Source organism: Leuresthes tenuis, unplaced genomic scaffold (assembly GCF_036924035.1).
Source record: "Leuresthes tenuis unplaced genomic scaffold, fLeuTen1.0.hap1 SCAF_9, whole genome shotgun sequence".
NCBI classification, from domain to species: Eukaryota; Metazoa; Chordata; class Actinopteri; order Atheriniformes; family Atherinopsidae; genus Leuresthes; species Leuresthes tenuis.
In genome coordinates this window covers 20683318-20708863 of record NW_027325363.1, presented here as the reverse complement: position 1 = coordinate 20708863, position 25546 = coordinate 20683318, and the positions used below count along the sequence as shown (strand labels likewise).

The 25546-nt window shown below is 43.9% G+C and overlaps 1 protein-coding gene across 2 annotated transcripts; it reads right to left on the bottom strand.

Moving 5' to 3' along the window:
* Positions 1 to 167: 167 nt before the first annotated feature.
* On the bottom strand, positions 168 to 25256 carry atm (ATM serine/threonine kinase). 2 transcript variants are annotated; one of them, XM_072392735.1, is made up of 63 exons: positions 25141 to 25256; positions 24563 to 24672; positions 24348 to 24466; positions 23939 to 24084; positions 23594 to 23758; positions 23323 to 23488; positions 22949 to 23187; positions 22343 to 22512; positions 22080 to 22258; positions 21075 to 21446; positions 20789 to 20992; positions 20459 to 20560; positions 20067 to 20304; positions 19856 to 19987; positions 18629 to 18754; positions 18420 to 18509; positions 18113 to 18302; positions 17535 to 17728; positions 17371 to 17450; positions 17108 to 17263; positions 16831 to 16906; positions 16530 to 16672; positions 15766 to 15883; positions 15473 to 15643; positions 15162 to 15337; positions 14794 to 15037; positions 14208 to 14314; positions 13978 to 14104; positions 13659 to 13858; positions 13386 to 13560; positions 12856 to 13014; positions 12599 to 12731; positions 12407 to 12502; positions 12140 to 12311; positions 11914 to 12055; positions 11642 to 11818; positions 11343 to 11520; positions 11131 to 11236; positions 10789 to 10947; positions 10579 to 10687; positions 10344 to 10432; positions 10152 to 10254; positions 9884 to 10032; positions 9670 to 9774; positions 9460 to 9579; positions 9134 to 9368; positions 8845 to 9015; positions 8546 to 8665; positions 7706 to 7923; positions 7382 to 7589; positions 7158 to 7283; positions 6807 to 6947; positions 6054 to 6192; positions 5770 to 5852; positions 5492 to 5632; positions 3429 to 3545; positions 3082 to 3231; positions 2737 to 2902; positions 2152 to 2238; positions 1869 to 1983; positions 1484 to 1547; positions 1236 to 1378; positions 168 to 1127 (listed from the first exon to the last, which is right to left on the bottom strand). In XM_072392735.1, the coding sequence occupies exons 2-63, from the start codon at positions 24632 to 24634 to the stop codon at positions 944 to 946; spliced, it is 9282 nt and encodes a 3093-aa protein (XP_072248836.1). In that variant the 5' UTR covers positions 24635 to 24672; positions 25141 to 25256; the 3' UTR covers positions 168 to 943. The 2 variants fall into 2 exon arrangements, with proteins under 2 accessions (XP_072248836.1, XP_072248837.1); XM_072392736.1 differs by having other exon boundaries at positions 168 to 1124.
* Positions 25257 to 25546: the final 290 nt, after the last annotated feature.

Here is a 25546-nt window from a genome sequence, read left to right as displayed (position 1 = left end):
TTTTTTCCCTTTCGAACAGCCTCACCAGTCATTAGTTGCCATTCTTCCAATTTTCTTTATTCATGTATCAACTTATTTATTTTGCTTGCTTTAAATTCTGAGGGAGCGTATACTGTTAAATACTGTTATACTGTGTTGTTAAAAAATAAAAGTCCCATGTCCTGATGCATCTTACGTTTGTACTGATTTAAAACAAAAGTAGGGTTTAAAGGATTTGCAAATCATCAGGTTCTGTTTTTATTCACATTTTAAACTGAAAACATGTTTGCACCAACATGTGTTGATACTCCTTGAAATATACAGTCATTTTTTTAAAAGAGCAGCAGGGAAGTAATAAAATAAAGTGATAAAGCAGAATAAAGAGGCTGATGAATAGTACAAACAGTACATGCAATTCTCCCTTCTTCTCTCTACACCTTGTAGAGCAACATAACATTCAATCAGCTAATGCACTAAAACAACTTACGAGTAAAAGTTAAACATCTGAAGTGTAGAGAAGCCCTGCTGAATAAGGATAATATGCCATGCATAATGTAGCAAACATTCAAAACATATTGTCACTGACAATAATCATTTCATACCTCAGCTGACAATAAGAAAACATTCACATACAGCTGGTAAAGATACAGATAAAAATCGTCCTTTACAAGCAAACATCATCCTCATCCTTCAAACCAAGGTGGTATCAACCAAACTAACTGGTCTGTTTTGTACCTTCATGACTTGGCACTTTACAGGTCACTGCTGGAAAAAAAAACCGTGCTCATCTCAGTTTCGATCTTCAAGAAACACAACATATAATTTACTGCTTTGACTTCATACTAAAGTGCAAAGGTTGGCAGAGACAGATTTGCAAAGTCAGTAATGGCATTGATCTGTTGAAAAAATAAAAATCTTTGCAAAAGCAGGAGCATATCCAGTCCAAGTGTACCTTCTGTGAGGTTTATACCCAGGCCTGCCATCCTGGGAAGAGTCTGCTGAGGTTTTTGGGGTCCATGGCTTGCTGAATGAGAAGGTTGACCTGCCCCCCTACGCTGAGCACCGTACCTTCCTCCACCCCCTTCAGCTTCTCCTGCAGCCGCAGCAGCACCCGCTCCGCCACCTTGTTGAAGCTCTGGCTGTCGCTGCTGGAGGGACGGATGAGCAAGAGATTTCAGAGGACACAGCATTTATTTAGCAATTTAAGGATAAAAAATCCCACTCGAGGGTTTAGAGATCCTCCTCGACTGAATCACCTGGATTTACGATGGTTGTCGATGTCGTCGCCTCCCATTGTGGAGCCCAGTGTTGCGTTGAGCTCCTGCTGCTCGTCATGCTGCAGGTAGAAGGCCTTTAGTGGGTTCATGGTCCAGTCAAACAAAGGGTCGTACAGCAGCACCTACACAGCACATAAAGCAGACAAAGTCATTGTTTCATACATGACTGAAATCAAAAGTAGCAAAGAAGCGTTAGTATTCTCCTGAAAACCACATTTTGCCTGTACCTCTACAATTGTCACCACAGCTTCTTGAGAGGTCCTCATCACCTCCATCGTCTTCTCGCAGCATCTGATCAGTAAAAAAAACAAAAAAAACATGTATCACGTACAGCATCTTGCATTTTCTACAGTGATTTAAAGGTACTTTCTTTGCACTTGGTGTGATAAAAGTGCAAGAAAATATATGTAAAAGACATGGCATATCGATCAAAGAAATGAAGATAAAAAAAATACATGAAACAGAAACCTGACTGATCTAAAGGATGGCTTTGAAATATCCTCTAACGCACCCAGGAAATTACCGCTAATTCACAAAATCAACAATACGAGGACAGCAAAACAGGCGACTGTAGAGCGCTATCAGGAATGCAATCAGGCGACTCCTTCTCACCTCCTGAAAACTCCCTCCACGCCAGTGATGCCCATCCCGTCCACAATGTCTCTGGAGAGCCTGAAGGGGACAGTCTCAGGGGTGGGGAGGATTTTTCCCTGCTCAAAGGCCACGCCTGAACACCAAAACATATGAAGAGGAAGTGGATTTTCATACAACCTCACAAATGTAAAACAGGTCCCTTCCATTCCAGGCGGTTAGCCTCCATTTCCATATTTGATGAAGGGAAGAGTTAACGTCTTTGTAGTCTTTTTAGACAAGTAAGGAAGAAAAAAAAAAGCACCTAAATCGATGTGCACCAGTTCTGCAGTCTGTTCATCGATCAAAATGTTCTGGATGTGTCTGTCGCCCAGGCCGACGATGTAGCCAACTGTGTGTGGGGGGGTGGCAGAAAAGCAGTTAATTAGTCAAAGTGAAGCTGGGTTTATCTGCTCATCTTATCACATTTTTTTCTTTTTTTCATTGTTACCAATAATTCATTTAAAATTTAAACAGTTCTTGTTCCTGCTGCAGTAAACAGCCTCAGGGGCAGCCTGGTACAGGATGAAATTCGGAAGTCACACTGGTTAGTGTTTATACTGTGTTTATACTGACAAGATGTCAGAAGACCATGGAGCCCCGTACTACGTCAGCTGCTGTTTCTCTTATTATGGTTCGGCCCTGTTTTTTGGCTGTAGATGCTGCGTTTATTCGCACTTTAATACAAACTGGCGTGTTTCGAATTTTTGTCTTCAAGAAACTACCATCCACCAACAGTCAACACTTTTAACTAAAATAACAATACGCTGTACATTTGTATGCAACATGCTACATCTATAGAGCACAAACTGGCACGATCACACAGCACCGTCGTGCTGATGATGTGTACCTATAGACGAGGTGGCCACACTGCGAGTGTAAGCCAGCCGTTTCTCCATCCACACAGCGGGATCCAAGAATCGCTCCATACAGAAATACCTAAAGACCGGCCGAAACGTTTTGCACACCTCGTTGTAGGCCTCGAGCTTCTCATCAAATGCAAGCCTCTGAGCCTCCTGTAAGGAGCAGATAACATGGATAAACAGGAGCAGTTATGCAGAATGTGCAAGAATTCTTTTCGGGCCTAAGACCGAGTCAACGATGAACCCCCAAAAAAAACCAGTGAGAACTTTGTGGTTTTGGCTCAGGTGTGTTGTATGGTTTTCTTTTGACACCATTGTTGCTGAATCATTACCGCCATCCTCTTGCGGCAGGCCAGGCTGGTCCAGTCTTGAGGCCGGAAGCGTTTGTGGGCTCCTTTATTGGGGTCCACCAGAAACTCCCCGATGGGCACCGTGCCAGAGCACCACTCCAACACACCGCTGCGCTGAGAGAAAGGCACCACCTGGGAGGAAGCGTGTGAAGCCATCAAAACGCAGTTAAATGGTTTAAAGCAGCTTTGAAACTGCCTTTTAAGAAACTAATTTCTAAGTTATAAACACAAAGATCAAAAGAACTATCCAACGGTGCCGAATGTTTCCGATTTATTACGTTTCTTGACATAAAAAAAAACCAAAATCAACAAAAAAAAACAGCGCTGACCTTGTATCGTCTGATGTTGAGCTTCCTTTTGCGAGTGTCGATGTTGCGCTGCAGCAGCATGGAGCACATGCTGAAGACCTGCTGCATCACCGCATCCTGACGCAGGTCGTCCTGGCCCTGGTCACAAGGACAGAGCATTAAAAGGTATTATGTCATACCAAGGAATGCCGTTCATCTGATTGTGAAGCTTTTGGTTATTGTCAGTTATTTTGAATGTTGGGTGTGAAAGGAAGTGAAAGTTTAACTGAGATCTGAGTCAACTAGCTGGGACTCTGACAACTTATGGACGAGTCACATAAGCTAAATCCTTTTTAATGGAATTTGTTCCCCATTATATATCATTATCATCTTTACAGTCAACAAACTTTTAAATTTTAGTGTTAAGCGAGCCACTTCACTGTACAGTTGTGACTCTGCAAACATTTACAGAACGTATTTGCAATGCGATTTATCAGAATCAATCCTCCATTTTTCTGTTTAATGTTCAGCATTGCATTGTCAGTACTCTTTCCAACGTTCCTGTGTCAGATGATCTAAACATGGCATGTAGATCCATCCATCAATCATCTGAATGTTTGAAATTGGGACGATTATGGGATAGCGAAATGAATTGGAAACAGAATGAAAACTGCACGTCTAAAACTGTCTGGTACAATATATGAAAGGCAGGGCAAACAACCAACACCAACATGCTATTGACAGAATTCTGCTTGAAATAAATTAGCTTGGATGTGTCTTTAATCTTAAGATAAATACACGGAATAACACGAAGGTTATGCTGCAAGATGTGTGGTGAGGAAAACTGGAGTAATATTTCCCGATCAGTTCAGTATTCATAAATGCAGAAATGTTCCTCTACTCGACAACATGTCTCAGTAAAACACAAAATCACTCTACCAACAGTGCTCTGTTTGTCTCATAACCTTCTATAATAATTTCTGGCTTCCAGAGGGCGTAAAGAATCTTGGTCTCCCTGATCACAATCTTTCTTTAATGTTGGAAAACTCTGTCCTCGGTCAATTTCTGCACCGCTGTTACACTCATAAAAGAAAGAAACTGAGATTGATGTTCAATTGTTCTCGACATTTTAATGAGAGAAACACGTTTTTTTTTTCTTCTTTTTTTGTCTCACTTTCAATATTTGATTTGATTTGTTTTCTATCGTCCATTCTGCAAATCACTATGTATTTATTCAAACTGTACACGGCATTCCCGGCATTTCTTTTGGAATTGACATATTTCCGTGAACAACCACAAGCCTGAAAGATTCCACTTCACCTACTTCCAGGGTGCACAAAGAGTGAAAAGTATTAAAGAGGTCAGGCTTCAATCAACACTTGTAATATTGACAACTTTGTTTGATCTACGTGTTTTGGCGTGTGGCGCCGGTCAAACAATAAAGTTCCTCTACATAATATAGTACAAGTGTTCCTCCAGCTCCTAATGCCTTTAAAACCAAAGTCAGACCAGTATATCTTTTCATTTAAGTAATTATCTTTCTTTTTTATTATTTTTTTGTGAACTCTCTGTTCATGAATCTGGGTTTAACTGTAAAAACAGAGTTGGAAAAAAAAAAAAAAAATACTTACAAGATCAGAAACAAAAACAGTTTCTCCATCACATTTCTTAAGTGGTAAATGATTAGCTTTTAAGTGTCTTTCAAATAGTCCTGCAAACACGAATGCACTCTCACACACGCATGCAAACCCTCCCCTGTTGTCTCCTGAAGAGTGTATTCATCATGAAAGTGTGAAAGCATGTTTGTCTGGCTTTAAACGCAGGATTAATCATTACCAGCAGCCAAACCCAAGCGGAAAATAACTCATTTAAACTAAAACAACCAAGTTCGAAGCGAGCAGCTTCCCCGCCAGGTTTGGTCAGGCTTTTAATCACGCGACATGTCAAGCTTTAGCTAAATGAGGGATGAGAGCACATTTGTTTAGTTGAGGACACACAGAAATGTGCATTTGTGCCTACACTAAGCTGCACTTATCAGTGACATCAAAGGCGTACTTCCAACACTTCGTGTCACACGCCCAACACCATCAAACACACATGCTTACTTTGACCAGCTGTCTCCTGCTCTTGCCGTCAGAGCCCAAGCAGTCGATGATCTTGGGCAGGTTGACTCCTCCGACCAGGCGATAGTGGGGGAGAAAGGATCTAACAGTCACCAGGTCGTCATAGCAACCAGATGGATCCACCTATTTCCAACACGAACAATTGATTAAATAATCATAAGAACTGGTGGTGGAGAGTTTCCACCAGAATATCCAGTGGGTCGGTCACCTCAGGTGACCTTGATCAACCCATGCTTTAGGCAAGTTGCATAATGTATTACCTTAACCTCCATTGTTGGGATGACAACCTCATCAAGGGCTTTGATTTGCATGATGGGCTGATCGGCAGGGATGGGAATCGCCTCTGAAATGGATAGACAGGAGACAGCCAGACATTTTAAAAAGTTATCTCCTGAAGTTGCCAACCACCTTGCTCTAAATGTGTTTACTGTGAGAACCATTACAAAAACAATAAAAGATCAGCTTTATTGTAGGAATTACATTCAATTTGACTTAAACAAAGTCTCAGGAATCTTGCCATATTTTTTCTTTATGTTCTACTCACTCTTCTCAGTCTTGTGCCTGCTGGCATCCATATAGGCCAGAGTGATGTAGGCATCACACAGACGCTCAATCCCCCGAATCATCCCGCCTCGCTTTTTCCTGATCGCACTGATGATCTTCAGAGCCACGTCTGAACGCTCCTGCGTCAGCACGCGAAGAAGAGAATGTGGTGTTTAAAAAGTTCTAAAGACAACTGATGATGAAAGGAGCTTAACGTGGACCTTTTCTTTTTTGTTATCATTTCACCAACTAACAACACTGGAAATTAAAGTACTGAAGAACAAAAGCAACGGCTGTAAAAAAAAAAAATATTAGAGTCATGATTTTATCTAGCAGAACACTTCAGATTAAAAAAAAAAAGTCAAACACTGTTAGAGCTTCATCTTCGGTGCTGCTTTTATAGCCCGCGGGGCAGCGAAGAGATAAAATACAGCGATGACCAAAACAGACCAAACACCAAAGGGCAATAAGAGGATGCTGTGCAGCTGCATAGCATCAAATTAAACAGTGACAGGATTTGCTACAAAGGCCAGCAGAAAATTGCACTCAACATAAACATGCTGTCACGGATAGAAAAGACGTGCACACGAGCTTTTTGGGAAAATGTGCAACATTTTTTTGGTTTTTCACAAAAACCCAAATGTGGTTTCAGGCTGTTTTACTTTGGTCTGCATGAACACAGGGAGTCATTCGTCCAAATGAAACGCGCGTAGAAATGTTAGTCGGGTTTAACGTCGTTTCACGTCAGCCTCACCAGGTCGAATGGCGAGGGCTGCCGTGGAGCGCCCTTAGACAGTCGGGTTCTGCAAAAGCTCTCGTCTTTGTTGGCGTTGACCAAGGCGAAGATGATGAAGAGCGTGTGGTGAGGGTGCTCCAAAGATGCTCTGTAAATAAGCTACAGGAATAGGAAAAAGAAAAGGATGAAGCAGCAGGAGAACATTTTCCCTTGCTGTAGTTTTATCTGTATAAAGTAAGTGGGATCATTGGAGTTTAACAGACAATAAACAAGTGTTTATGCTCAAAGAAACAGCTAAATTATCATCGAGAAAGTCATCAGACTCGTTTTGAGCAGCTGTTACTGAAAACGGATTAAGTGCCGTGTTACGTCAATGAGAACATCATGGAAGCCCGTGTCCTCGGAGACGCCTGCTGCGATCTTGGTTCCCATGCGAGCAGCCAGCTGATACATGAGAGGCAGGAACTTGTAGGATGGGATCTGCTTCCCTCCTTTCTGTAAAACAGAACAGTTTGAAAGTACCTTCCGTTTTATGTGGTGGCTTTTATCACAAGCTCAAGCGCAGCATTAAGCCATTCCGATGTTTCACTAACCTTCATCATGTCGTTCACAACTTTAATGTCGGCATTCTCCAACCAGAGCGAAGCCAGGCGGAACACCCAGGTGTCGTGCTCCTCTCCTTGCTCCAGACATTGGATGTAGTTCTCCACCGCCTTACACAGGAAGCGCTGTCTGTCTGTTCGGAGGTTGGTCAGGGCCTTTTCGTCCAGCTCCAGCTCTTTCTTCACCTTCACTGTGTACCTGTGGAGTAATACCGCAGGAAACCACACCTTCAAAGCGACTCAAGATTGCTCCTCTTCAAAGTTTATCACGCACGCAAAAATCACTAAGCTGTGGAGCTAAAGGGGGAAAACAACCTGTTGGAGGTCACTTTACGCTCCCTTATCAAGTCCACTTCCATCTTGGCCTTCTCCAGCAGCGCCTGCTTGTTCTCAAACTCGGAGGAGTTCATGTACTTGTCGATGCTCTGGTACTGAGCGTCAGAGAAGCGGGCCAGAGACAAGAAGGCCTCTGTCCGCTGGCTCTGGAGCCTCGGGTCCTGGGCCCCCGACTCACCCTCTATCACCTCTACGGCCTAAAAGATCACGCAAAAGAGTGCCGTCAGCAAGAGAAAAAGCAGTGTAAAAAGGTAAAGATGAAAAAAAGAACACAAACACAACTAAAAAGAAAATACCCCACAGAAAAAGGGCGACCCGATTCGCTGAGCCGTGCAGCTGGTGATAAAGACACGCATATATATGAATTATTTCATTTTGACTATATGAATCTGCCTGAGCCAGAGGACATAAACAGTAAACTTGCAGAAATGTAATATCTATGTCTTCGCCTACTCCTAATTCATCTGGACAAATAAATTATTCATGCGTGTGATTGTATGAGTATGTATGAGTGCGGGTGGCCAAATATTGCCTGGCTGATGGATAACGAGTCGTTTCTCTGAGGGCTGCTCATACTATATGTGTATACTTCAGGGCAGTGGAAAATTACATATATTAGTCTCTTTTACACCTTTCTGAGATTCCTGTTTGTGTCCTAGAAGAGAGAGACCCTTCGATATCTTCCGAGTATTTTCCTATCAGAGCAATAGCTCTGCTCTGGAGCCACGTTTTAAAAGAACTGTGGACACTCAGACGTGTGAAAACATTTCAACTGAAAGGCAGAGTGTTTTGTTCATAAAGCCGTGCGCGTCCTCTTACTCTCTCCAGGTAGTTCTCCAGTATAACTCCAGGACTTTCCAGGCAGGTCTCAGCCAGCCAGTTACCACACAGCCTGAGGCACTCGGTGTAGAGCGGCGTCAAAGCAGGATTGAAATCCACCTGGCCAACACACACGCAGCAAGACGACAGTTTGATCGAGCCTTTAGACATGCTGACTTTAAGGTTAAAAAGGTACTACGATTTTTCATATTTAAACCAAATATGGTTTTCAATGCAATGAAGTTAAATCTGCCCTTTTTCTGAGCCGTTTCATTCGAGATTGTGCAGCTGTGTTTGACCTTTTCCTCAAGGTTGTGTATCATCTGTCTCAGTAGACCCAGAGCCAGACCCTGTTCTCCCTTCGCCCAGAAAACCTGGGCCTCCTCCAGCTGCCATGGCGACACAGGGAGTGACACCCAGGTCCCTCCACTGCCGTGCTGCTTCATTTGGTGGACAGAGCGCTCTGCAAGCTGGACGGCAGTCATAACACTTTAAGTACTTTGTAGAAACCGTGCTGAAAAGTTCCACAGCAACATAAAGCACACCTTGCCTTAAATCTGATAACACATGGGCACACGTGGATGCTACCTGAGTATTTCCAGCCTTGCGAGCCAATCGGCAGAGCTCCATGAGGTGATCTGTGAGCACAGAACTGAGGTACGCGATGTTGTCGGGGTTTTCCAACCTGGATAACAGGGTTTGCTGGGCCACAGAGCGCACGGTGAGAATGGGCTCCACCACAGAAAAGTCGCTGTCCCTTAGCAGCTGCGAGTGCTGCCGCCACTGGCTGCAAACTTCACTCAAAACCATATCAGAAAAGGGCCTGTAAAAGTACATTAAACACTGGCATCAAATACCTCCCGCTGATGCATCCTTGCACTCTGTTTTTACTGTGTTTTAACAGATTAAATCACCTGAAGAAGAGCTGTTTAACATCCTCCAGCTCCTTGACGCTCTGCAGGTTTCTGAGGGCCGGGTACAGAGAAGAAACAGCCTCCAGACTGCCTCTGCAGAGCTCCTCCACCTCAGCACCCCTGCAGAAATGCACAAGCACATAGTTGAGTGTATCCCATAAAGTCCGAGTCAATTTTTTTTATGTTTGTCATTTGATGTTTCCACCACACCTGGCTTGTTTCAAAGTTTCATCAAATACGGAGAACTCTTTGTCCCTCAGTGCTTGCAGGGCACAAAACACAGATTCGTGGAAGCCGGGATTGGATTTCTCACTCCTTACACAGCGAAACATATTCAGAGAGAAAACAATAAAAAGGTACAAAGTAAAAGATACTTTCGAACGAGGCAAACGCAACAGCCACAACACAAATCCCCCTCCCTCACCTCTCTGACAGCTCACAGTCCCACTGGGTGTTCCTCCAGGCTGCTTGGAAGCGGAGCTCTCGGAGCTCGGCTCCCCACTCCACCCCTTCACTCTCCAGACCTCTCATGTAGGTGGCTAGGATGTTGCCAAGACCAAAGTTTTGCAGGCCCTGATGACACATTTGTAAAAACAAACAAAAAAAAAAAAAACATCCAGATTAAGCAGACGTCAATATTAATGTTAATTAATTAATTTTGTTCTAATTTTGTGCAGCTTTAACCGTCCTACCTCCAATATACCTATTTGTCGAGTGACCTCAGGCAGAGTAGAGTGAAGATCATATGAGGTCAGGGCCTTTCCCCACATGGCCTCGTGTTCATAGGTTCGAATCCTGCACATTAGAGCAACAAAACAACACTGACCTATCAACACTGATAATGACAAAGATCTGATGGCTTCTTTTATCAAGTGATCTTAAACCTCGTCAGCGGACTGGTCATCGTCTCTCCTCCACAGCCATACAGGCTATCAGGCTCCCCGATGCTGCGATACACCTCGATCAGCAGCTCCTATCAACACATCAGGAGGGAGTCATTTTCAGGTGAACGTGGGTCATAATTGTAGAAATAACTGAATATCAGTGCCCAGCTGCTTTACAGTGTGGGCGTAGAACATATTCATTCATGCAAAAACGCATCCACCATGCAAGACAGACCTGCAGACTGAAGTTGGTGTCTTCCATGCTCTTGTTAGTCAGACTGGAGATGGTGAAGCTCTGGCTGTTCTCCTCAAAAGTGAGCTTGCGTGTCGTTCTCGACTTTGTTCTGCAAAGTTGTTCAACAAGTTGATTAAAAGGAGAGAAATGGATGAGAAAAAAAGTAATGTTCAAATATGGTATATAAGTAGAAAAGGCCTCTTTGCGTACCTGTGGCTCTCCTCCATGTTAGCTTTGAGCTTGTCTACATAGATCTCAGTGTACAGCAGGGCGGTGAAGTGAGCTGAGCACGACTGAGCAGCTTTGGCCACCTCCAGATAGTTCAGGTCAAGCCAGAAGTTTGCGTCACACACCGTGCCACAGGAGTTACTACGAGAAGGATGTTGGAGATCATATCAAAGGCAATTTGCACATGCTGCATGTCGTTTTTGGTGAAGATAAAAGCAGGTCCAAATAGAAAATGAAAAGTTCCTTAATATCTACTTTAATCAACATCAGATCTGCATCACTGCAGGAGGGACAGCAGCATGTCATTACGATATTATTACAAACCTGTCAGCTTTCAGCGGTCTCTGTTGATGTCTCAGATAGTCGATAACAGCGAGCATGGTACGCAGAGATGTCTTGTCGTACAAGCCCTGACTGGCAGTGTCGGACTCTGTTGGGAGCAAATAAAAGAACAAAAAAAGCAAACATGACAAATGTGATGACAGCTATCATTCAAGGCGTATATATCTTTAGTTCTGTCGTAGGCACAAAAATACCGGAGTCAGAGTTGAGAGGTGTGGCGGATCGGCTGGTGGCCTGAGCACTTCTAGAACAGAAGCTGAAGAAGTCCTGAATGTGGGAGGAAAGCAGTTCCCTCCACGAGCCGCTGGAATCATCCAGAAGTATGGAGTGAATGACGAGGGGCAGCAACCTCTGACAGCAGTCCACCCTCACCTGGAGACAGACGGGCCAAATTAGGAGAGATCTGGCGTGGAATTTGATTAGCAGATGGATTTCAACTGAAACTGGGTGACATACAGTGTGCAATGAAAGAAAAAGACTTCAGTAAGCTCACTTGACACAGTGTTCGCGACAGAAGCAGCGCTTCACTCCGGACCCCTCCGCTGTCCAGCAAGGCTGTGCACAGAGCCTTCAGCCAGGCCTTGTGACTGCCTGTCTGGGGAATCCAGAACTCCTGGCTTTCCAGCTTCCTCTTAGCCTCCAAACTCTCCTCAGCACTTCCAGCAGCCACCTGATCGGGGTCAATAATAACAACGCTTACTCAAATATGCACTTTAACACACAAGAGAAGGTAAAATACATGACGTGATAACATCCCTAACCCACCTTATTCTTGGCTATTCTGAAGGGATTGAGGTAAGCCAGCATAGGGTCTCTGTTGTCTTTGTGTTGGTCCCAGAAGTCGACCCCGGACTGAGTGGCGAGGATGTTCTTCACACACTGAGCTGCTGCTCGCCTCACCTCAATGCTGGCAGAGAATAACAGTGATATAACGCCACATGTTTCCACAGACAACTACGTTTAAAAGGCGGATCTGCAGCATTCTCTGTACCATCGCTGTGTGAGCGCGTCGTTCATGCAGTTGAGGATGATGTAGAGACACTGCGACTCAGTGGAGGTGAAGAGAGACACGGCCTTTTCATAGAGGGGGTCTCTGCCGTGGAGGAGGGCGATGGTGGAGAAGTCAACTGGACCCAGTTCTCCCAGACAGCTGCCTGCTGCCTCTGCAGTAAAAGGTTTGAGCTTAATATAAATCCCACAAAACCTCATAGTTGCCAAGCTAGCATATGGCTGCTTTAGAAGCGACTTGATTACATACCAAGAATGTCGGCTCCTCCTGGGTGACTGGTGGCGAGCTTGCAGAGCTGAAGCAGACTGAGGATGAGCTTCACCAGCACACTGTCAGTGGGGTCAGCTATGGAGGGACAACGAATAGATAACATTAAGCTAACCAAAGCTCATTTCTGTACAGTTTGTTTTTTGTGCAAAGACTGTTTTGCTAGCATCACACCATGGCACTCTTTGAGCAGCTCTCGGATCTGTCCCTTGTTGTGATGCAGCTGTCTGGTCAGCTCCTTTAGCCCCTCGAGCCTGGTCAGAGGTAAGGAGTCACAGGACGCCACTGACAGGAAATGTGCTATCTCCTGTAAGAGGGAAACAACAGCAGTTTACCTACAGGATATTAGCAAATTGAGCTTTTTATACTTAAGCCATCACAACTGCAACTAATACAGAGAAATGAGGAGCATGCATGTTGGTTGCAGTTACCTGTCTTAGTGTGAAGTTGCCGGTGATGTATTTGAGTTTGTGCTGGACGGATCGCAGCTGCCTAAATTCAGGGATATCAGGAAAAGGCTCCAACCTGCTGATGGCTCCTTTTAACTTCTGCTGATTTTCTATGATTAGAAACTGCAGCAGATTGAGCACCTCGAGGGCAAAAGAGAATTCAAAATTGAAATGGGAGGCTTACACGTGTGGAAAGGAGGCCACATGTCTCAACTTTTGCTGACTCACATATCCAAATGTGATTTGTTATATTCTGATATTTTTAATTAAGTCAAGGACAGATATGTCATATGAAGCAGATATCTTCACATTTCAACACTCGGACCAGACCAAGCGTGCATTCGTCTACACTTTTAGTAGATGATACATAATTACTGTTTCAATGCAATGTATGCTTGAATTAAGTTGTTAAGATCTGAGTCGTGCTTAAAACAAAGGGAAAGGATATGCCTTCGTACCGGTAATTAATGGACTAACTTAACAGGAGCTTGAAAAAACATCCTTTCTCTTACCTGCTGTGAGATAGAGGGTCGACTGGTCACCTGAGCAGTTAGAGTCCCCACTATGACCTGTAAGTGGCAGTCGAGAGCGTCATCACAGAACTGCAGAGCAGCCCGACACACCGAGGCCAGCAGGTCGCAGCACAGAGAGAGGCTTCGGTCAGAAACCTCATCACACTGAAGAGGTCTGGAGTCCGGAGGAACACGTCGTGGTTCAGTTTGCGTTTATTCCTCTGGTGATATACAGAATATAGACGCAATTTCCATGCGAGTGTCGGCACCAACCTGCTGTTGATATGGTGAATCAGAGTGTAGATGATGTCTCTGAGCGCAAAGGCCCAGGCTCCTCCCAGACCCTCCTTCACCTCCCTGAGCAACAGGCTGACAAACAAATGGTACATGAGGAGGATGCGGTGACGCTCATAGCTGTTGGTCGTCTCTGCCGCTCTTTCACACACGGCCAGCAGAATCCTCTGGATGGAAATCTACGGCAAAGAGGAGTTTTAGCTTCATTGTATAGAGCCGAGGGAACACACACAACAAAAGGGGATTGATGTCAAGACACAATAAAACATCAATAAATGCAAAGAATGACACACTGTACCGGGGTTTTTGACAGAATGGTGACCAGCGACTTGTGGTTGGCACTGTGGCACTTGCTCAGATAGTCCAGTGTAGCTTTGATGACCTGAGAGCTGAAGTATGGTGGATTTGGTACAGGATCCAACTCTCTGAGAGGCATAAAAAAAAACTATTTAACTGTATATTCTACCTGACTTAAGATCAACGAAAAGAGAAAGTGAAGAATGAAATGGTACGTTTGAACTAACTAACCCAATAAAACGTTTCAGGTCTCCTCCAGCTCCACCTCCTTCATACAGAGTCATCAGCAGCTCCACCACAATGTCTGCCAGGTTATTGTGGATCAGGTTGTCAATTTCCTGGGAACGCATTTGAAAATGTGTCACAGTAAAACTATTGGAAACCTCAACAGTCCTCCTCCATTTGCACTGCAGACGTAGCTTTAGTTTAACATTTCCAGTCAGATTTACTCCCTGTAGGTATAATGTATATCCATATCTACACCTAAAGTGGGAAAGAAAAACTGTCTGATCCATTTTCTGAGTCTGATCTAAACTGTTGTCTCTCCCATGTTTATCATTTGAGAACATGAGCAAAGTTTTAGCTAGGATATAAGCTCCAAGTTCCTTCAATCTTCTCCTCCATCTGGGAAACAAGTGAAAAAAAGAAGTTCTAGGAGCAAAAGCTTTTATTGCCATCACAGGTATGTTTGTCATCCTGGGTTAGTGGCTTATTTCTGCATCGACTGGCTTACAAATGACTTTCACAGATGCATTCAGAAAAACCAGCCATGGAGCGAGTAATGTAACGTCTGTTGCTGCTCCACAGCTGCCTTTACCTGTTTGCCCAGACAGCTGGAATCTTTGAGCAGGTCGTACACTCTGTGGGCCTTCTCTCTCTGCTGTGCTACATGCGAATCCTGCCCGGGCAGAGCAAAGTACGGCAGGATGTTGACCATAATCTTGGGGAAACAATCGGCCAGTAAGTGTTTCCAGTCCTTCTCGAGACATCTGCCGATCGACTTTACTTGCTCGAAGTCATCCAGGAAGACCAGATGGGGAATCAGCACCTGGTAGGAAGAGCTATCAGGATGCAAGAGAGGGATGTTCATTCACCATTACCTTCATAAACTTGATAATACTGCCTGAATTAGTTACATAAATACATGCAGAGTGAAAACCTGGAAATGGGAACATTTCTTCTCACCTATAAAAATCTTTGATAGTCTCGTGATCCAGCAGACTGTAGGGAAAAGATCCAAGAGTGTAGCGGTCATCAGACTGTCTCTGTGCGAGCCATTCAGCTACCAAGTAGTAGAGATGAGAGCTGACAAATGTTTTCACATTCCTGTAGCCCAGCACCTTGGACACACTGCACAGCATCTGTGATGAAAACAGGGACAGCTGGAGCTTTCAGTGGGATTATTGTTTTACAGCTTATGTAAAGGCCAAAAAGGCACAAAACTCAGTCAAATAATCAATCAGTTATGCAAACAAGGTTGCATGGAGACCTGCTACCTTTTTAATGAGCTGCTCCTCAATGTTATTCTCCTTGTAGGACTGGAAGAGGGCAAACAGACACTGCTTTTCACACACTGGGCTACAGCACAGCACAACGGACAAACTCTTCAGCAGAGTGGCCATGCGGTTGAACGCCTCATCCTGCTGGTCCTCTGAGGAGCTGCTTCTCTGTTAACAGTCACACCATAACGCATGCGAGGACAGAGAAAGCGTGAGGAAAGTGCAAAAAGGGGCACAGAGGCATAAAACATACACAGTTGTGGACGTGTGGTGGCACAACGTGATCTTACCGGGAACCTCATGCCCTCCTGAGCCTTCAGGTAAATGTTCTCAAAAGCTGCCTGCTGGTGTTTTAGTGGCAGCATTTTCCTTTTGTCTGGGTGCTCTGGCCTCATCTCCAGAAAGAGCCTAGACACAGACGAGCAAAACAGCAGTGTTAAGATATTATAGTAGTAAGAAGGACAGTTTTATGAGCAGCGTGGCTGTATAACACATGTTTAAGAGACTAAAACATTGTGTACAAGTTTAAATGTAATGTGGGTTTTTGAACTTGCATTATTATACATACAACCTCAGAAACACTCATACAACACTTATATGATTAATTCAGTGGTACTTGAGTCCCCAAATTGTTTGCAGACGTCGCCAATACCTCATAACTTCTTATTATTGACAAAAAAAAGCCCTCTGAAGGAATCTTTTACAATCAGATGGCTACCATGACCCCAGGCATGTCTGGAGGCCGAAGGTGAGGCAATAAACCCCAATAACACTGTACTAACTGCTAAGTATGGTACTGGTAGCATCATGGTCTGGAGCTGGGATTTTTTCTTTTATCCTATGTCATCATTCTTCCGACCTCAACTCTATGTTCAGATTTAATACACATAATAATAATAATAATAATAATAATAATAATAATAATAATAATAATAATAATAATAATAATAATAATAATAATAATAATAATAATAATAATTCGCATCCATCTGTCTATCCATCTTAATCTGATTTCAGCATTTCTAGTGACAGTTGTCAGCCTGCTGATGCATACCTCTCCACTGATATAGCAACCAGCATGCGGATTTGGTGGTGGGCATCCGCCAGGTGAGAAGAAAGGACAGAAGACACTGGCTGGTCTTCCTCTGCGTCAGCTCTCTTGAGGCTCAAGACTGCCCAGTTACAGCGTGGATCAGCCTAAGCAAGGGAGAGTGTCAAAAACAGCAAACAACTCTCTAACCTCGGTTTTTGGCGATTAACTCATAAGTTTTAAACTAAACTGTTCTGGCAGGTGTTGTAATGAGCGCGATTAAAATGCTGGGACCGTTTTGCAGGAAATGCCTTTGAGAGTTTACCTCGAGCAAAGCAACCAGACACTGCACTAAAGCAGCTCGCACAGTCGCCACGCATTTCCCCGTCTCACTCAGGAAGCTGAAAAATAGGACAGCGGGCAAGAAAGCATAAGTGTAAGTGCTGAAGACAATGCTAAATGTTCATAGAGTCTGTCTGTAGCTAACCCTTCCAAAATCGTGACTAAAAAAAATAAAAACTAATTGACGACTTGATTGTAGTATAAATTTAGCTATATCTAGTCTAAAGGCAAGACAGTCGTGTGTTTGTGGCACTCCTAACCAGAAGCCAGACAACACTTGTAGCAGAGGTCCCTGGACATGCTTCATCTCCTCAGGCCTGTGATGAGTTTTCCCCAGACACTTTATGGAGGGTAACAAACTGAGCAGCACAGCAGCACAGATCTCCTGGTCCTGACGATACAAAGAACACAGGTCCCTGTGAACACAGCAACAGATACGACAAATTATTCACAACACAGACCTGTTAGCTTATGTTGGACGAATCAAACCGTGGACGTTGTCATACGCTAAGCGTTTTCTTACGCCAGAGGACGGAGCAGCAAATCAAATTCCTCCGGAGAGAGCGAGTCCTCAGCAGGAAGCTTCTTCAGCAGGACGAGGTACTGCAAGAGAGTCGGACGTTACGAGTTGAGCAGCTAAAGCCTCGTCACCACCTGCAAGCTTTGCTCGCCATGGCCACTACCCACCATATTCAGGTGCAGGGCTTTGCTGAAGCTGATGGGCTCCACCAGCAGCAGCAGCCTGCGCCGCACCTCCTGCGGTTTGAAAAGCAGGCTGTGGATGGGCTGGACTGAGCCGCACGCACAGAGGAACTCCAAGACCGCAAGGAGAGCGAGGTCCTGCGGCGCCAGATAGTCCTCTGCGAGCAGGCTTTTTGCTCCTGCCAGAGAACAGAACCAAGGATCGTTCACAAGCATTTTCATTGTTGTCCGGCTGATACAAACAAAAAAAAAAAACACATTGTGCCCGTTTTTGCTTCATTCCCACTGTTGGCACATAGGCAGACTTGGATCAGCATGGCCTTACACATCATGACTCAAAGAGTCTGCTTTTTTAACACTGATGGCTCACATGCATGGCATAATTCAAACGAAAGAAATCAGCGCCGAGTCATGCTACACTAAAACATTGCTTTTGTAATACATTTCACAGGATGACCGAGGTCTATATGAGTTTGGCTCTTTGGGAAAACACACAACATTAAATGAAAAAAGGAACTGAGGAACATCAACAACATGTTCTTAAAGACACGGTCTCCTTGTACCTTGGCCACAGGAGGTGTCGGCGTTGTCTCCCGTCAGTCTGTGGGTCCCATTCGTGCTGCTGTGGCACTCCTCGTCATCATCAAACAGGTCAACATTGTCCCCGGCTGTTTGAGCTCTGGTCATTTCCCAGTCATCATCCATATGTTCGTCCTCGACCACAGCAGTAGCTCTCTTAGAAACATTGATTAGCTGCAGATAAAGGGGAGGAAGCCTAATTCAGCAAGTGGCTCCCTGTTCTTGAAATTAAGAATGCTACTTTCACATAATCTAAAATTTGTGATATCATCCAGTCGAACTGTCTCTAACCAGCAGTTTGCAGATTTCCGCCAGCTCGCTGAGGAGGCTGGCTGGTAGAGTCATCATAAACAAACCAGAGGAGATGTGACAAACCGGATCCTGTGGAGGAACGAGCAAAGCAGTTGAGCTGTTGAATCTGTTCAACTTGACTTGATAAATCAAAAGCTGCCATATTGAGCAACATATCGGCTCCGTTTCACGATGATGGGTTCTGTCACCTTGGTTTTTCTACTGGTGGACTGTGTGCAAAGTCTCATTACAGATCCCAGTGTGGACATGGTCCCCTCCTCGGTCATTTTCACTTTCACACCAGAAACAAACCCACTGAGTTCCTGGGCCAAGGCCTGGTAACAAAAACATCACAACAGTTTCAAATGTAACATCCACTTTCAATTTTTAAGTAGCAGAGTACAAAAGTCACGTGTGAAAGAAAGTGCACCCTTTTTCCAATTCAAAAGTTTTATTAATCAGGGTGTTATAAAACCAATAATCTGGTCTTTACCAGTTATTAAAATGAGGTGAACACAACCTCAGAAGAACGACAACGCGGGACATGTTACACCGTGTCACTATTAAACAAAAACTGAGTCAGAATGCAGAAGAAGTGGGTGAAAAAGTCCCTTTCTGCTTCCACAAGAATAAAGACGGTGAGAAGCAGCCAGGTGCTGCCTATTGAATGTACTCAATTCACTGAAAACTGTAAGTGCAACCACCTCTATAAAAGCAGGCCGTTAGCTGTGTTTCACCACAATGCTCAGGAGGAAAGACATCAGCAGTGATGATGGAGAAGCTATTGTGTCTGCCAATCAATCTGCAAAGGGTTATATGGCCATTTCCAAACAATTTGGAGTCTGTTGTTAAACAATGAGAAAGATTATTTGCACGTGGAAAACATTCAAGACTGCCAAACTTTACAGGAGTGGACATCCCAACAAGTTCCTCCCCTCAAGGTCAGACTGTGCCCTGCTCAAAGAAATGACCAAAAAAACCCAAGAGCTACATGTCAGTCTCTACAGACCTCATTTAGCAAACTGAATATCAAATGATAAAATGATATGTGTAAGTCAATATGAAACAGAATCAACATCCTTTGGACAGAAGAGACCAAAGTGCAGATGATTGGCCGTAGTGCCAAGAGGAGTGGAACAAAATTCCTCCACAACAACATGAGTGACTGACAGCGTTGTGCAGAACTATATTACTTCAAATCATTACTGCTAAATGTGGTTCGACAAGCTTGTTGAATAAAGTATGACACGGTATATCCCCTGTTGTCGATCGGAGCTTATATTTATCCAATTTTAAAACCAGGCAACAGCCAGAAGATTTTTAGTTACGTCCTGACTCTCTATACTTATAACCTTAGCATTTAAAGTGCGATCATTTCTTTTTCACGTGACTACATCACACACAAAAGGTAGAAATGCACTAAACCGAACGCACACCTTTGCTTTAGTGAAGAGCTGAGAGCCACAGGCCTCCTCTTCAGTCAGAAGCCCAACTGAGACATAACCTGCCAGAACCCCGGTCAGCTGACTGAAACATCGCACCAGGCACTCTGGAGGCGTGGACTGAGACTGCGGAATAAATGGCAGTTTGTCAGTGAGGGCTGCACCGACCCATTAAACACACACCAACACAGCAACCTCTACTCACATCGGGAGAGTAGCAGTTGAGCAGATTGTCAGCCATGGAAAGCAGAGACTGCTCCAGCCGGTGTCTGAGGCCGGGGACAGCGGCAAACTGACAGGTTGCTGCTGCCGTCTTCACCGACTCTTCGTCAGAACCTCGGACATCTGACGGCAGTGTGTTGAAGCTGAACTGCTGGTACAGTCTTTCAATCTCTTCCAGGTTGTCTTTGGCATCAGGTGACACTTGTTCTTGAAAAAAGGCACTTTGAATAAAACAGAAATGATAAAAAAGGGTCACTCTGAATCCAAAATGTCACATTGGTGAGTGCGAAGAAGACAGAAATTCAAGAAAGAATTAACTCTGAAAAAATGAGGGCAGATTTCTTATCATAAAGAGACAAAGACAACTATTTCTACCTTTTCGCTCCATCAGCACCCAGGAGAAACTTCAGGCCAGCTCTCGTGTCTTTCAAAGTCAGTGAAACCAAAATGCTGGCTATCAGATTGTGAGGAAAGTCTCTGCAAACGGTAACAAAATAACGTTTTCAAATATATTCTGTACAATATGAGCGACAATTAAAGTCCAATCCGTTAGCAACGCTACTTTTTAACACAAGCTTCTTTTAAATGTAAAAGTACACTATCTTGAGACATTACAATTCACGTGCCTCAATAAGAAAATACCAAACCAGGAGGAAGCCACGCACAGTCAGACAAATAATGTGGAAAAGCCACACAGAGCCAAACCTGCAGACTATGGGGTGAGGTCTGCTGCTCTCCTCCACCTCCTCACTCTGGTCACTCATCAGCAGCCAAGCTACAAGGCTCTCCTTTATATTAGGTGATGCACATCCCTCTGTGACTCCCGCACAGTCCCAGCCTGAACTTGACATGACACTTTTTGAGACTGGATACTTCAGCATAGCCTGGGCTAAGCAGAGCACAGCACTCCTGCAAAAAAAATTAAAAAATAACTAAAAACTGCAAAAAAAAAAACTGGATCGTTGTGTACTGAGAAATTACTGGTACTCACCGGGAGGGTTTGCATGCAGATCCAGAGAAGAGCCTCCAGAACTCTCTGTCCATACTAATCAGCCCCCCGTGGACGATGGAGGCCAGCAAGTCGAGGCTGAGGGGCTCGGTCTGGGGTGAGCTGACCGCTCGTACAGCAAGGGCCGATATCCGCACCCACAGCCTGCTCAGCTCCCCTCTGTGGACCTGTGCTCTCTGCGGGTAGCGGGCCTGACAGTAGGCCACCATCCTCAGGCATCGCAGCACATACAGCCCCCTCTCTCCCCTCCGCTGCTCCGCCAGCAGCTGGTGCAACACAGACAAGAGCGGGACCAGCTCATGACTGGGCACCATGGAGGGATACTTGGAGGTGAGCACTGCCGTGATCTGCAGCCTGAGAGAAGAAAAGCTGTTTTTATGTGATGTACTTCGACGGTTTCAGTCTGGAAAAAAATGTGGGCTTCGACGTCTCAATTAGGCACAACAGTACATGTCGAATATTGGTGATAATCGTAATATGAAGACGAAGAATTAAATATCAGTATTGTGTTGACAATACACTTATGATAATATCTTGATTTGATTCAAGCTGATTGATGGCAATCTGTTTTTTTTTAACCATTTCTTATCTCCTATTTTTTTAAATCATTAAAAGAGAGGAAGAAAGTATCAACAATCTCAGTAAAATAAAAACCTTCAAAAACTAATATTACATTCTGAACATAACACAGACGGAGACATTTTACTAATGCATAAAAAAACATTAGCTAATCTTGAATGTGATGAGCAAATCGTTGCATTCAATCTTTCTTCACATTTTACATAACGTGCCAACTTTCTGGGAAGGGGAGTTTTCCTTCCCAATTTTCTAGAAATGTAGAATAATATCGCTATCGTGATACTTCTGGCCACTGTAACTGTGTCGTGAAAATAGGGTATTGTAACGCCCTTGTTTGGCTAAATATCAAAGTTTCAAATAGTTAAGAGTATATCCAGTGCTAACTCTTTTTTTTTTCCTATTTCTTACCATGGTATGACATCAAAGTCGCTCTGCTGAGGCTGCAGATGGTCGCGGAGGACCTTCCAGCCCATTTCAATGCGCCGTCGCTTGCTGGCTGCTCCATGAGTGGGACTGCCCATCTGTGTGGCTCTCAGGGAAGCCTGGGTGACCTCCAAGATGTGGCTGTCGCTGTCATCGCTGAACAGCTACAGCAAAAAAAAAAAGTTTTATTTGCTTTGCACCAACGTTGTCGTGGTTGATATTTTAAAGGAAGAGAGATTTTTTCCAACCTGGTGACAGATGTCAGCTGTGAGCTCAATGAGATTTTCTTGGACAGCGATGTGTCTGGTCCCCGTGACGTACTTCCCTCTGCTGCCTATGTGACTGATCTCTACGACCAAAGCGTTATAAAGATTGTACAACAGATTCCGCCACCTGGTCCAGTCCTCAGCATGAGCACCTGAAATATGGACCCACCACACTTACTGATTGTTGGATAACATGCCTGTGACTGACATATTTCAGTTAATTACCATTCAAATCTTAAAAAAAACTCTTTTTTTAAAAACAAACAGATACATCAGACAAATCAGACATTGACTTTTTTCCTAATTTTTATGCTATAAATGAGCATTTTTCAACATTTTAGCACAAGAAACTTGAGTTATGAACTAGTTCATAACACAAAATACGTATGAGCTCTGTTGGCTTTACAGTTTCATAACACAAACTCATAGATTGAGCTATTACTAAATCTTCTGGGCACCTTACATGCCTACATCTACGGAGCTGCAATAGCAGACAGAAATCGTATGTCACATACCAAATGTCACATACAGCAAAAGCTTCGCCACAACTGTTTTTTTTTTTTTTCAAAAAGAGAAGCATCACTCAACCTGCATCTTGTGTCTTGGCTCCTTCAGGGTGGTGAACACGAATCTGCAGGTTGAAGAACTCCACAATCTCCTCTTTGAGGGGTGCGTTGGGTCTCATGTCCGCCCACACATAAAGTATAGAAGGCAGAAGCTCCTCCCCCAGGCGACACGCTCTCATCCTACAATTCATGGCCGCAGATCTCAGGAAGATGTTCAGAGCTGAAATGAGGTGCTCCAAAACGGTCAGGTGTTTCTCCTGCCTGGAGTTTTCAAAGGGGGGAAAAAAGTGCATGGTGTTTATTTTCATGCTAACAGCTAATTCCAGAACATTATCGACATACGAGAGCAAAAAGTATCAAGTAAAGGGTATTTCAATGTTCAGAAAAAGGCTTCACCTGACATTAAGTAGTGCTTTGGAGAAGAAGCTAAACAGAGCGTCATTGAATCCATCAGTCTGCTTGCAGCAGCCCTTCACCACCGTGTGGATGACTCTGCTCAGCAGAACACGGTTGATGGATTTGGATGACGACTGGAACAAGTCACAGTACAAATCCAAAAGACCTAAGGATCAACGAGGAAGAAGAAACCCAACCATCCGTACTTTTCACAGACTTTAAACATGTAAAAAGATCAAACTCAATCCATGACAACAAACAGCTCACTGACTCTGCCACTGCGGTTTAGTGATGTCACACCAGTACTTGCGGACAGAGAGGATGTCTTTTAAAAGGAGGCTGCTGTAATTTTCTCCATAAGCTGAACAGCAGTATGAATTCTGCAGGACCTCCATCACATGTTTCAGCAGCTCACTGCACTTCAGACGAGGTCCGCCTGCAGGAGAGCAAACACACTAACTGCAGTCGCCACAATATGTTCAACACGACTCTTGTATTTTCACTTTTAAAAACTAAGGTGGCTCGGTCCGGTCAAGTAACGAAAGATTTCAAATCTAATTTGAAATTGGATAATATTGCAACAGACATCTGGATGTGCTCAGTGCAGGGCTCTCACGTTTGTTTGCATAGCGTATGAAGAACTTGATCAGGCTGCACGTTTCAGCCATCTTCTTTTTCCGCATGGCCAGCGTGATTGCCGTGACGTTGGACTTGCCGGACTGCATGTTCTCAGTCTCCTTCTGGACATAGCGCTGCAGGAACCTGATGTGGGACAAATGGGATTATGCAAAACAGAGAAGAAGGTTTTCATTTATCACAGCACCTTGGAATCTAACTGAAGCCAAACTCTTGTTTACGCAAAAAAAATTACAGCGAAAGTAGGAAGATAAGACTGAAAGGCAGGCTGGTGAAAGAGGAAAAAAGCAACACCTTAGCTTGATAATGTGTGTAAAAACAAGAAGCATTATCTTCCATGGATAACTGTTTATGTGCAACTATAAAGCAAAAGTGCAGAGTCAGGATACCTGAAAACGGCATCCCATGTGAGTTGCTTAGAGCCTTTAGCTTTAGATCCTGGAATGAGGTCCAATTCTTGTACCGTCTGTGGAGATTGAAGAAGCCGCCTGAAGCGCTCCGCTTCTTTCTGGTGGCACAAAAGGGGGGCACATCACAAGCGATAAAGTATAGGGCTGACAGCATGGCAAAATAAGTTTCCTTCCATTGATTGTCTGTGTATTACCTTCCTCTCTGTGGCTTTGTCACTGTCCAGCCCTCTGCAGCACACCAGGAGCTCACTGAGAGCGAGATTCATTTTGTCCCACAGTGGATCTACAAAGTAGACTGTTAGACCTGCAGAATGTAATGACTCGAATATCAAAATCAATGCAAACTGGAACATAGAAAACACAAAATATTCAAAGGGAGACATTTCACTATTTCAACAATAATTTCATCTTGAATGTGATGGTAGCAACACACAAACAAATCACAGGTGATATGCTACTGTAGCATAACAATTTCCTTTGCGGGATCAATAAAGTGTGTATTTAGAAAAAAGGATGTTGTTCTTCTTCAAATCTATATCTGCACAATAGCTACTTAACAAGGCATGCATGAGTCCACGTTCTTCTCCAAAGCACTATGCACAAATTAAATTAAAGGTTCAAATACGTGTTTGTTAACTTAGATTCTATAAAAACAATGTTCACACTATCTCGCCATGCAGGCGAGACACTTTAGCACCACTACATTTCCTATTAAGCTTTGCATTTGATTCACAAGCGTCCATTCAAACCCCCTCAGTCTGTGTCCACTGACCTCAGACGGCTGAGATTGTAATCGTGAAGGTGTCTCACATACAGATGCGAAAGTTAGCTAAGGTACTATTGTGCGTCCCATGATAACTTTGCCATCTTGACGGGAGTTAGTGGCCACACGCAATCACGCAAACACACACAGGATATTCCCGCCCCAGCAGAAGTGATGGAGGCGGCATATCACATCCTGGTCATGGTAAATATTTAGTGAGTTCATTTCACCCGACTTAAAGAAACTAAATCTTTTTTTTTTTTGGTTCAGTACAATTGAAATGTCTGGTAGTGATATTTGCATAAATTCTAGTCCAATTCCATACATTAAATATTTGTATATTTATACGGTATTTTGCTGAGTATCATGAGGTTTGACTATTCAGGTTGAACTACAATAACCAGAATTCTAAACA

What these genes read in the sequence shown, in the direction of transcription:
- atm (XM_072392735.1), bottom strand. Translation starts at nt 24,634, where the DNA reads ATGAATCTCGCTCTCAGTGAGCTCCTGGTGTGCTGCAGAGGGCTGGAC. An exon ending in AGCCAAGACACAAGATGCAG is followed by an intron (nt 22,513 to 22,948) that starts GTTGAGTGATGC and finishes TCCATATTTCAG; the next exon opens with GTGCTCATGCTGAGGACTGG. An exon ending in ATGACCAGTCCGCTGACGAG is followed by an intron (nt 10,255 to 10,343) that starts GTTTAAGATCAC and finishes TCTAATGTGCAG; the next exon opens with GATTCGAACCTATGAACACG.